Source organism: Cervus elaphus, chromosome 18, assembly GCF_910594005.1.
Source record: "Cervus elaphus chromosome 18, mCerEla1.1, whole genome shotgun sequence".
Taxonomy (NCBI): Eukaryota; Metazoa; Chordata; class Mammalia; order Artiodactyla; family Cervidae; genus Cervus; species Cervus elaphus.
Genome location: NC_057832.1, coordinates 15460246 through 15472916, shown reverse-complemented (window position 1 = coordinate 15472916; position 12671 = coordinate 15460246). Strand labels below are relative to the sequence as shown.

Here is a 12671-nt window from a genome sequence, read left to right as displayed (position 1 = left end):
AAAACAAATTGAGCTCTCTATGCATTGATTTTTAAAATCCCCAGGGTCTTGTCATTGAAACAAGTAGCTACTAACTTGTTAATAACTTAATCATAACAAATACTGCAGATTTCTTAAATAGAGAATTCAGTGCAGCTAGTGGGTAGACTCCACCAGCATGATCCACAATGAAGGTTCAACTAAAACTGAAGTCAGAGCGTGAGCTGGTTAGTTATGGACGGAAATCCATGTGCATAGCTATACTGGCTTAGACATGCATACGAAGCACCAATGCATGCGATTAGGTATCCAAAGGTTAACATGAAAGCTTATTAATAAAAAACGAAAAGATTAAAGTGTACGGACCAAGGAACTACTATTTCCCGTTGCTACAATTCTGCAAGGGAAGTTCAAACACATCACCAAAACTCTACTTGCAATGACCTTTGTGCCATGAGGCTGAGAGGTCACTTGGCTTAATCATTTTCCTCCACGTATGCACCAGCATTCACCCCCTCAAACCCCACAGGCTGGCCTGACCAGGTTGCCAGGGAGAGGGTGGCAGCTCAGACCAGGCCAGGGGACCCACAATCCTGCACCAAGTGATGCAGAGGCCAAGTTCACGCAGCTTCACATTTGCTCTGACTGTTCACCCTAAGTTAAATTCACCACGGAAGAGTTACTGATGCTTCTTGCAGCAGAAAGTGACTTTAAATGAAATATGGGATTCCAAAGATGGATGGGTGGAACACACAACTTCACTCACCCTGTTCTATTCTCCTCTTAGCTTCTAAGATTATCGTGAAACTGAATCCTTTGGCCTCTGGGTTCTAAGAGGGCACGTGCTAATGCCAGGATCATTTCCAGTCATCCCTTTGGTTTGTAAAAGCAGGAATGAGAAATGGAGGTGGGGCCTGAAGTGGCCAGTCCCACGCTGAACCTGTCCCTGAGGAGGACAGTGCCCTGGTGACTTCTGCCTTTCAGGTGTGTGCTTTGACTCATGTACCCATCTTCATCCCTGGCCCCCGGTCCTCCCTCTGCACCTGCTGCTCTCCAGATGCAAGAAGGAAATCACAGGCTGCAGCCCGCATGGGGTGAACACTGTTGGTTATGGAAGCAGCATGCATTCTCCACATTTCCCAGTGAACAGAATTACTGTGCTGACCAGCAGCTCCACACACCCAGGGAAAGCTGACTCCCATCCCGGCGGTCAGGATGCAACTGACTCCGCTTCTGGGATTCCATTCTCACCAGGGACTAGGTCAGCCCTGGACTCAACCTTGGTCTACAAGACAGGGGAGAAACTCTGCAGCTGGCCATTTCTGGAAAGGCTTCCTTTTCCTAGGAAACAACTAGGAAAATGGTCTCTTTCCCTCTTCTGAGAATTCTGGCATCTGGATGGGATGCAGGGAATGGCCATGGTGTCCTGGCCAGCCTGAGGAGGAAGTCCACACCTTAGAGATGATCTAGGGAGACCCTTGATGGCAACTCTGGGCCTCAGATTCAGCCCTGAAGTCTGTCCTCCTGGGACTCCTGTTCCACAAGGTAAGAGATTTTTACCTTAGCAGGCTTAAGACAGGAGTTTTGCAACCTGTATTAGTTATCTATTGCCATGGATCAAATGACCTCAGAATGTAGAGGCTTCAAAGCAAAAGAATCTCTCCCGAAGTCTGTGTGGGTGTGGAATCTGCGCACAGCTCTGCCGCGTGCCTCTGACTCCGGCTCTCACAGGCTGTAATCGAGGTGTGGACCAGGGCTGCGGTCTCACCTGCAGGCTTGACTGGGGAGCCTGTGTGCACGTCCAGGGTTGCTTGGTGGCTGTGGGCAGGGTTCAGCTCTCAGGTCAGTGGGCGAAGGTGCTCAGTTCCTCACTGGGTGTCAGCTGAAGGCTTCCTCTGCCCTTGCCATGGGGTGGCCCCGTAGAGCAGATCAATGTGGCCGCTGGCTTCCCTTGGGGTGAGCACACGAGAAGCTCCAGATGGAAGCCAGAGATTGTCTGCACCTAATCTCAGAGGTGACAGGTGACTCCACTGCGGCCACATTCTATTCGTTAGATGGGAGTCCACGTTCAAGAGGAGGGGCCACACAGGGGGTGAACACATGAGGCGGGGGGCATCAAGGGCTTCCTGACAGCTGGGCCAGACCATGAAACAGCTGACAAACGGGGGCCCCTGCTGGCATGCCGACAACTGCTACAAGCTCCGCGTCTCCACACCTTGCCTGCAGGTGAGGCCCCGCTGACACCGTGGAGAGCATCCACAGACCGGCCTCAGGGCTGGGGCAGGATGCCCTTTAAGACCACGACAGCCTCCAGCAGCTGCAGCCAGTGGAGCAGCACACACAGACCTCTGTAACGGGTATAGTAAGGAAAGGTGGAGCGCCTGGAGGATAACAGGAGGGGCAGCCACGCTGAAGACAGGCTCCTAGGACGGAGCAGGGCCAGCACAGACAGCCTCATCCTGTGACAAGGGCCTGAGTCCAGGGAGCACTCAGCTCAATCTGGCATCCGGGCGGGCCCCTAGGAATTGAAGGGCCAGTCACTTACAGGAGACCTCTTAGAACCAGACAGACACGCTAGGGTACAGTGACTTTCTGACTACAAACCAATTTCGATTCCAAAAGAGCCCAAAGAAAGTGAAAGTGAAGTCGCTCAGTCGTGTCCGACTCTGCGATCCCATGGACTGCAGCCTACCAGGCTCCTCTGTCCATGAGAATTTCCAGGCAAGAGTACTTGAGTGGGTTGCCATTTCCTTCTCCAGGGGGTCTTCCTGGACCCAGGGATCCAACCTGGGTCTCCCATATTGCTGGTAGACGCTTTACCCTCTGAGCCACCAGGGAAGTTTCAAAAAAAGCCCAGGAGCCCCAGCTAAACGCGGCACTTGGCTAGAATACATCTCCTTTAGTGTGCCTTTGTTCTGGGTCAATAGGATCTTAATAACCACAAGTCAAGTGCTGCTAAAATTTTAAGCATCACAATGGGAAGAGAGGTCTGTCTTGGGTCAGGCCTGGGGCCCAGCTGTTGCTCACATCAGCTGGCAGAAGGCCCGGGATGGAAGGGAGGGTTGGGAACAGTGACAGGAACACCAGTAAAGGCCTGAGGACAGGAACCAAGACCAGGGACAGGGAGATGGCTTGAACAGAAGGTTTTGGAGCAGGCAAGATCAAAACCGCGTGTGTAGTGCAGAGAACCCATTTCATATCTTCTCACTTCCCAGGTGGTGCTGGTGGTGAAGAATCTGCCTGCTAGTGCAGGAGACACAAGAGACTGGGGTTCGATCCCTGGGCAGGGAAGATCCCCTGGAGAAGACAATGGCAACCCACTCCAGTATTCTTGCCTAGAGGATCCCATGGAGAGAAGAGCCTGGCAGGCTACAGTCCATGGGGTCTCAAAGAGTCAGGCACGACTGAGTGCACACGCAGGCACACTCTCCACCACCTTCTCACATCTGCCTGTAAAGCCATTGTTACTATTGATTCACTGCTACTTAACTCTCTTCATCCCATCTTTGGTTGTGCTGACCGGTGTTCAAGAACACATACTTCGCCTCTTTGTAACAACCTAAGTGGAGTCACCACCAGGGTACAGATCACAAAGAAGGTGCACAGCAGAAGGGGCTTGGTGGGAGCTTCCGGCACAGCAGGAGGACAGTGTGGGAGTGGCCAGCAGAGACTGAAGGTCAAATACACCTGATGTCAGCTGCTGGACCTGTGAGACTGGGGCCAGTGACCAAGCTGCTTCAGGCTCAGCTTCCTCCTACCGGCTTTCCCCAGAGAGCACAGGGCGAGATCTCACCTGGCCTCCAGGTAGTTAGGTCTTGTTTGCACCACAAACACATTGTTACTCAGAGAGAACACAGATCTAACAGTGAGCTCAGGAGGAAACACACGATTGTGTGTGGCTGGCATCTGAACGTCCTTGCTGCGGTCCCACGGCTATAAATAAGTGGACGTCTGATGAGAGCGCAGGTGAGGTGTGTGTGCCGACAAGGGCTAAAATCACACCCAGGACTTTACATGCCTACAATCCCTGGTGCCCTGGAGACAGGCTAAGAGCAGTATCCAGATTTCAGCATGGTGTAAGAAAATCAAACAAATGATAACAAAGCATTCTTTTTCTTTCACTTATTAAAAGACCTGAATCAAAGCAGGCGAATTGCTTTCTCCCTGGCTGAGTGGCCGATTCCAGTTTTTCACACCGTAAACAACGCTCAGGACAGTCCTGCTAATTAGGTAAGTAAATGCTTCAAAGTGGATGCCTTAACTCCTGGGGCACACACGGCTGGTGGTGGGGAGGGCAGGAGGAAGGGCAGGGGGCAGAAGGCGCAGGGCTCTGGGTGGTCCCAGCACGAATAGGCCCTGCTCTCTGCACCCCCTGTGCCTCTGTGCTCTCTTCCTGGCATGCCTGTGAGAGTGTTTGAGAGGACGAGAAGGAGAAGAGGGCAGGGGAAGTTCCCTGGACATGCACGTAGGGAGATTAAGGTGTGGAACTGACCCAGGACTGAGAAGATGGAGCCTTCAGACGGGAACACAAGGGACCTTCCCTTCTGTCTGGTGTGGGCCCAATCTCTGCCCAGACCTTTTCTCAAAGGCTCCCAAGGGTGGGTGGGGTGTGGCTCCTCAGCACTGGAGAGACGCAGGACAAACTCTTCTCCAGGATGACGCAGCTTTTAACAAGCTGGGGACTTGGCCATCCAGTGGTTAGAACTCCGCCCTTCCACTGCCCAGGCACAGGTTCAACGAGAACTATGATCCCGCCTGCCATGTGGCGCAGCCAAAACGAAAGAAAAGCAGCTGCTAAATCTTGTCCTTAGTCTGCCTGGCAGACGTCACACATGCCAACACCACCCTCAAACCCAGGCAGGCCGGGGAGACTGGGGTCTGCAGGCTGACAGAAAGTCACGTGTAGGCCTGGCTCTCCCATCCAGCGTGGGCCCCCCGGGCTGTGGCCCCTCCTCGCTGCCAGGGGCCCCGCTCTCCACTCAGTCCTTCCTCCCACCGGCTCCCCAGGGAGGACGATTCATGGAGGTGAGGATGGCAGCCACAGGAGCAGCCACTGAAAGCTTGGGCCTTGGCCTGCGGAGCTTCAAACCCACCCTCTTCAGAGATGAAACAGCCCCAGAGCTGTCCAAGCCTCGGTTGTCATCTTTCTGACTCATCTGTCTAATCCTCCATTTTTGAATCCCCTACAAACTTCATTTGCATTTGGAAGCAGGTCCAACATCAAGATGATCAAACGTATTTTGAGGATGAAAAAGAAGTCTTTTGTGAAAAGAGATAAAATGAATCAGGATTATTTTGCCTAGAGAAAGTTGGTAAGTGATTCAACAATTATCTTCTCTACCCAGAAGCTGGCAGGGAGCTAGCTGTCATTTCCAAGGAAGATAGAAAAAGATCAAGTGGTCAGAGGGTGGAAAAGGATGAACTTCCTAACCAGAGGGCTGCAGAGCTCATTTGGGACGTAGACATCAGCTGCTCCCCGGGTGGAACGCACAGAGACATTATGCTCTTGGGAAAATGCAACACTGGAGGGTACCTGGGTACCTGGTTTATAAAAACACATCCTTCATAGCTCAGAAGTCCTGAAGTAGGGACACACACAGGCTCAATATATGGACGATGCCCTCTGTGTGTGTGTGTGTTACTGTGCTTTAGTCACTAAGTCACATCTGACTCTCTGCAGCCCCATGGACTGCATGGGGCCACCGGGCTCCTCTGTCCATGGGATTTCTCAGGCAAGAACACTGCAGTGGGTTGCCATTTCCTTCTTCAAAGGATCTTACTGACCTAGGGATCAAACCCGCGTCTCCTGCATTGGCAGGGGGATTCTTTACCACTGAGGCACCAGGGGATCCTGTATGTATCTGAGGTATATATAAAGAAATTAGGCCTGTCTGGATGCAGGGATGCTCTACATGATGTTTGTCAAAATTCAAAAGAAATCCCAGGAAATGATTAAGAAAGCCTGATCTCAGACAGGGTGTGACAGGAAGCAGAAAGAAAACCAGCCTTCCATTCTGGCTGTTGCTAGACTCAAATCAAGCTGGTTTCCCTCCTGGGGCCTCAGCCTCCTCTTCTCCAGCACTAACGCTTGGCCACCGGGTTCACAGACGCTAGTGGGTAAGTCCCCCTCTACCTCTGCAGCACAGCCCCCTGCCCACCGGCATTCACAGCCGGCCGCAGCTGGGCTCACCAGCACAACGTGTAGGATCGCATCATCGCTGTGCTGCGCTGACCTGGCCAACGGCGAGCATTCTGAGGCCGGTTCTAACTCGAGGAACATTTCTCTGCTCCCGGCTGGCTGCCTCGGCCCACAGGATACAGTTTTGGCTGAAGTCTAACCGCATCATGAATAATTTCAGTTCAGTTCAGTCGCTCAGTCGTGTCCGACTCTTTGCGACCCCATGAACCACAGCACGCCAGGCCTCCCCGTCCATCACCAACTCCCGGAGTCCACCCAAACCCATTTCCAGCGAGTCAGTGATGTTATCCAACCATCTCATCCTATGAATGATTAACGGGTTAAATAATGTTACACGGGTGCCTGCCTGGCATCCAGAGTGCGTTCACTGTTAACCAGACACACTGCGTCGAGCGTTTAGAGAGGAAAGCCGGAGGGGAGAGGCACACACATCCCCAGGCAAGGACGGAAAGTCTGGAAACCCAGCCCCGACACCAGAGACGGGAGAGAGGCGTCGACATGGAGGGGACACGAGGCACGTACGTGCGGGTGCGGGCCTTGGGCGGGAGGCCTCGGGAGCAGCGCCTTCCCCGGGCGCACCGCCTTCCCCGGGAGCAGCGCCTTCTGCCGGAGCGCCGAGAGGAGGCTCGGCCGCGTCCGCGTCAGGAGGCGGGTAGGGCGGGGGCGGGGGCAGCACTAGCTGGGGGGGCCCCCGAGCGGCGCCTCGGGGGGGCTTCTGTGGCACCTGCCGGCCGACACCTACATGGAATCAACAGGGGTCACTTCAGAAGGTGAAGCCCACCGCTCTGTGCCTCCCACAGAAGGCATGTCACAGCCACACCCACACGCAGGACAAACTCACGGCCCCAGACGCACACACGGCCGCACCGGACCCAGCCATACGCGCACCGGACCCAGCCACGCCCACACTGGACCCGGACACGCCCACACCGGATCCAGACACGCCCGCACCGGACCCAGACACGCCCGCACCGGACCCAGCCACACCCCACACCGGACCCAGCCACGCCCACACTGGACCCGGACACGCCCACACCGGATCCAGACACACCCGCACCGGACCCAGACACGCCCACACCGGACCCAGCCACACCCCACACCGGACCCAGCCACACCCACACTGGACCCAGACACACCCGCACCAGACCCAGACACGTCCACACCGGACCCAGCCACGCCCACACCGGACCCGGATACGCCCACACCAGATTCAGCCACGCCCACACCGGACCCAAGCTTATTCTTGTTGCTTATATTTATCATCTATTGTGGATTCAATAACCCCCTAATTTTGTTTCCCTCTTTAAGCTCATTTACACTATCAATCTCTTTGTTTGTGGTAATAGCTTTCAAACTTTGTCTCAAAAAGGGTCCTTGGCTGGAGAAAGGGAGAGAAGTGGGGTCCCTTACTCCTGTCTATCTCTCAGACAATCAGAGCAACCCTCCTTGATCTATTCACATTGGGGATTTATTTAAAATTTTCTATGAAAATGATCTTCTGCTAATAAAATTTTTGAAAGTCAATGACTTAAAACAACATGATATGAGTTCCTAGTGTCATAAGTTGTGCTCATTATACTCATTTTAAAAATAGTTTCTTCAAGCTCTAAAGTTTAGAATCTTCTAGTAATTAATAGAGTCTATACTTCATGCTCTTTATTAGACTATTAATAAAAATATTAAGAGACTTCATTTCTTCCTCAAGGGATATATCCATTTATTCCTTCTCTTGGTCGTAGTTCTTTAGACACAGAAAAATATTAATTTTCCTATAGCTATATATCATTTCCTCTCTCAAAGTGCAAATAGACTGCTCTTTGCTATAGGCTAAAATGCTATATTTGCTAAGGCAGTCTGAATGGGTATGGTTCGCCTGGCCCACAGCTAAGGGCCTGATAAGACAAGACAGCAGCAACCCCAAGGCAGGCAGATGAAGAGGCTCTCCACTGGAAGGCTTGGTTTTGTTTACCAAGAAATTTGGGTCAAGACCCAAACCCAGCCAGCTGCAATGCTACTTTAGCACAAGTGCCAAACATTTAAAACATTTTGATCCCTAGGGATCTGATACAAAAAGCTCAGAATATTCTGTTGTGGTTTGGACTTACTTTAAAAGCATTATCTTTTAACCGAAAGCCAAGATTTTGGCTAAAAGTTCTGCCTGTGATGCCAATATTGTACTTTTTAATTCATGGGGATTTCTGATGGTGATGGAAGTCTGCCTTGAAATGGCCAAGACCCCTGACCTCAAAAATTATTCAAAGTTATTGTCTGGAGGAAAGGAACTTCTGTCCTCCTCCTTAATCCTCACAAACAAGTTTATGGACCAGAGAGAGACTCATGCCCAGTTACTACCATCCACACCTCTTTGTAGAGGGAACTATCACCTTAGTTTTCACTTTAAAATCCCATCTCCCTTCTCCTGTGATCCACTTGGGTACCAGCAGCCCAGAATCGCTAAGCTCGTCAGAGATGGGCCTCGGTCTTTCAAGGCTCCATCAGGAGGCCCTTCCTTGGGCTGAAATGGGCTGGTCTGGCCAGAAGGTTTGCTGGACTCAACATATCCACACTACCCTGACCATGGATGCTTCTAAGAATTTCAACAGGGAACTCTCAATCTGAGTTCATCATCCATTTATGAAAAGAGTGAGGAGGAGGCTTGGAAGGCAGAATAGGGGTCTCATTATTAAGAGAAAAAGAAAACAGGATTACTTGAAGGAGCTATTGATCACATTTCCTTTAAATCAGATAGCTTTTCCTTTGGGAAAGAGGATGCACTGATGTGAAATACAGACTATAGCTCCTTAGAAAAGTCAATCCCCACGCTGTGAAATACTAAGACATTAAAAGCAAGGTACTAACCAGGGGAAAATGCTGACAAACAGCCAAGTAGCTCTCATGAAAGTTTTAGGGCTAACAGTGGGCACGTTTTCCCTTTGGGTGCTGCAGCCTTGAGATCAAAGGCAGACCACGAGGGTGCCCGGGAGACTGAACAACACCCTGTAATGAGGGCTGAGGCACTTGTGTCAGAGGCTTATCTTGGTCCCTCCGTAAATGAAATAACAAACGGTGAGTGATTTTAGAATAAAATCCCTGGCTCATGGACCTAGGGATGGGAGCAGGATGTTATGATCCAATAGGTCTTTCTGCTCACAGGTATTATAATTGCACCCTCTTAAACTATATTATGATTGCACCCTCTTTAACTTGGGTTCCCTTTTTCTCTAAGAATATCATATATGAAAGCTATAGAACTGGTGATCAGTTTCAAACAGTGTGCTCGAAAAATGACGGAACCTGATGTATAAATCCCCTGGGTCGAAAGTCTTTCACAGCATCATCCATGGGCTCCATCCTTGGACTCATCGCCTTCCACAAGCAGACACCGACTCCCAGCCACACACATGGGCTCTCCATCATGCGCCCCCTCCTGGGCCTCCTCAGTCACCCTCACCTTTCCCCACTGGCCCACCTTCTAAATGCCTGCACCACCCCCAGAAAATGCCCGCAGGGTATTACATGACTCACGACTGTTTATTTCCAGACTTTCTTTCTTTAGCCTAAATATTCTTCGGGTTAATGCCATCCCGGAGGAGGCCACTGCAGGGGTGAGTAGCAGCGCTAAGATGCAGGCCAAGCAGCCAGAGGCGTGCAAACACGGTCACTCACCCGTCCTGCCCTTTCTGCCCTCCTCCCTGCCCTCCGTGCGGGGCGGCACCAGCGGGCTGGGTGGTGGGGGCTGCGGTGGAGGGGGAGCCGGCGCCCGCCTCTTCTTCTTCTGTAAGTCCATCTGCGACCCCAGAGACATCTGCAAACACAAAGGAGGACAAAGGGTCAGTGTGCGGGCGGCCGTGTACGTGGAGGAGCTGGCCAGGCTGATGGGCACCCCGAGGAGGGCTGGCAGGGTGCCAGTCCCCTCACTGGAGTCCCTGTGTGGGCAATGGAGGCAGGCATGTGAGGACTGGCTGTGTTGCCCGGGAGTGGCCCTGTGGGGGTCCAGGGATGCTCAGAGATGCCCCCAAGACCGCTAGGTGGCAGAGGGCAGAAGCTCTGCCCTATATTTCCCAGGGGCTGCAGGCAAATCAGAAGACTTGGAAATCTCCCCTCGGTGTCAATATGAAAAAGGGGATCCTCAGCTCTTGTATGTGTGTGCGCTCAGTGGCTCAGTCATGTCTGACTCTTTGTGACCCCATGGGCTGAAACCCACCAAGCTTCTCGGGCCATGGGATTCTCCAGGCAAGAATACTTGAGTGGGCTGCCACTTCCTCCTCCAGGGGATCTTCCCGACCCAGGAATCAAACCCTTGTCTCCTGAGTCTCCTGCACTGTCAGGAGGATTCTTTACCACTGAGCCACCTGGGAAGCCTTCCTGAGCTCTTACTTAAATGCCCTAAAGTACTATTCCTTCTGGAAGGTTTATCGAGGGCCCTGGACGTGCCCCTGCAGGGACAGAGGGCAGCTCAGGTCTCAGCCCTGGCCTGACTTTCTCTGGCTCTCCTGCCCGTGCAGCCAGGGTAGCAAGCGTTCACAGCTGATGCCCCCACCCAGAGCATCAGTGTACGGGACACCATGCTACCCCCTGGCTCGGAGACTCAGCTTCTCTGGGACACTCAACAGTGATGAGTGCTCGGTTTCTGAAGGCATCTCGTCAGGATGGAGCCGGTCTCATTGTTGAAGGGGAAATCTGTTTCATCTGTAAGGGAGTAATCTAATGACTGATTCTGGGTCCCTGTTTCTGAAAGTCTGCAAACCGCTCCTCTCCTCCTCGCCACAGACAAAGCTTCCGTACAGCCACCGTCACTGCTGAACATGTGCATAAAGAGCACTTCATCACACGCGGGGATGTGGACGGTTCCCGCACTGGGGGGCCGACAGAAGCCTCGGACTCCAAATCCAGGGACACCCAGTCCTTCGAGGGCTCATCCTGGGAGGGGTGCAGCTGACACCACCCGCTGGGCCTCCCGCCCTGCTCTTGGAGCCCCATGTTTTAATCCATGCAGGCTCCCAGAGGACAGGGCACGTGGCTCTGCTTCCCAGGGAAGGCAACCTCCTCTTGTGGGCCAGACCTGGCGCTTCAAGTATGTGTGTGGTATTATGGGTGTGTGGCTCAGTGGTAAAGAACCTGTCTACAATGCAGGAGTTCCCTGGGTTGGGAAGATCCCCTGGAATAGGAAATGGCAACCCACTCTAATATTCTTGCCTGGAGGATTCCATGAACGAAGTGCCTGGTGGGCCACAGCCCACGGGGCTGCAGAAGGGTCAGACGTGAGTGAGTAACTAAACAACAACAAATGTGTGCATATGTATGCATGTGTGTAGTGTGTGTATGTGTGTGTAGCCTGAGTGCGTACGTGTGTGTGAAGTATGTGTGTGTAGTGTGTCTGTAAAAATCTACAACTTCATCAGTAATACATATCTCAATTTTTTTTTAAGTTATAAAAGGAAGAAAAATCCTTTAAGTGACACTCAGATTAACTACTAATAGATGACATACATTTTTCTGGACTTTCTGCTTTCCTTTAAAAGTCATATTTTTTTCTATTATTCTACCACAGTATATTATAACCACCTCCTATAACTTTCAAACTCTTTATGAAAAACATGGCCATAAAATGGCAAAGAGTTCCACAAAGCTTAGTCAAAGGTGCAGCTCCTTGCCCACTCCAGTAGCAGCCACTTCAAACTCTCTTTCACTTAGCATTTACCCTGTTTTTCTAAATAAAAAGCTTATTCTGCTATTTCTGGATCTTCCCCATGTTAGATTTTGGCTTCCTACCCCAGAAGTTCTCAGACACAGGGCACATGCAGACCCATAATGCCCGCCCCCCCCGCCCCCACACACACACACTTTTCCTCTCAAATCTTTAAAAAACTTTAGAGCACAAGAATCAAACTAACATTCACTATTTAGTTAACCACATAGAGTTATAGTAGATACAATTATGAAAACAGAAGTTTTCTTCAAGAGCAAGTTTCTCTAACCAAGACATACAAAGTGTATCTTGACTATGCTTTGTCTCTAGACGAATTTTTGTTTTCTCTAAACTTGATAACTGATTTGTTTTCTAACTTTTTTCTTTTTGCTGAGTTTCCTGGTAATTCGTTTACCCAGATATTTTATCCTTTGTTCCCTGGATCCTATGCCTTTTAAAAATTCACTTCATTTTAGCCGGGCAGGGTGACTATCAGCTTTCTGAGACAAGAAGGATGTGGGGTGAATTTTTGCAGTCTTGAAAATCTGAGAATGTCTGCGTTCTGTTACACAGAGCCATCCGCGCAATGCCTGAGGGGTCTCTGATGGTAAGAAATCTCTCAGGATGCTCAGCGCTCACCCCATCCCCTCCGGCCTGCAACCCTGCAGTGAGGACACCCCACCCCAGGCTGGTTGTCCGTCCTCTTCCTGCCGCAGGCCTGAGGATTCACGCACTCCTTAGGTCATGGGCATCCTGAGGCATGCCTGGGGTGAGACTGCTCTTTACCCTCTGCTGGGGCATCCA

General features: G+C 51.5%; 1 protein-coding gene across 4 annotated transcripts in view; it reads right to left on the bottom strand.

Annotated features, from left to right (window-relative positions):
- Nucleotides 1–12671, bottom strand: part of COBL (cordon-bleu WH2 repeat protein) — a 304756-nt gene that overhangs the window by 67253 nt on the left and 224832 nt on the right. For all 4 annotated transcript variants that reach the window (XM_043872647.1, XM_043872649.1, XM_043872648.1 and 1 more), the window contains 2 exons: nt 9845–9983; nt 6701–6916 (listed from right to left, as the gene is read on the bottom strand). In XM_043872647.1, the coding sequence (XP_043728582.1) occupies nt 6701–6916; nt 9845–9983 (355 nt within the window). The remainder of the gene's footprint in view (nt 1–6700; nt 6917–9844; nt 9984–12671) is intronic.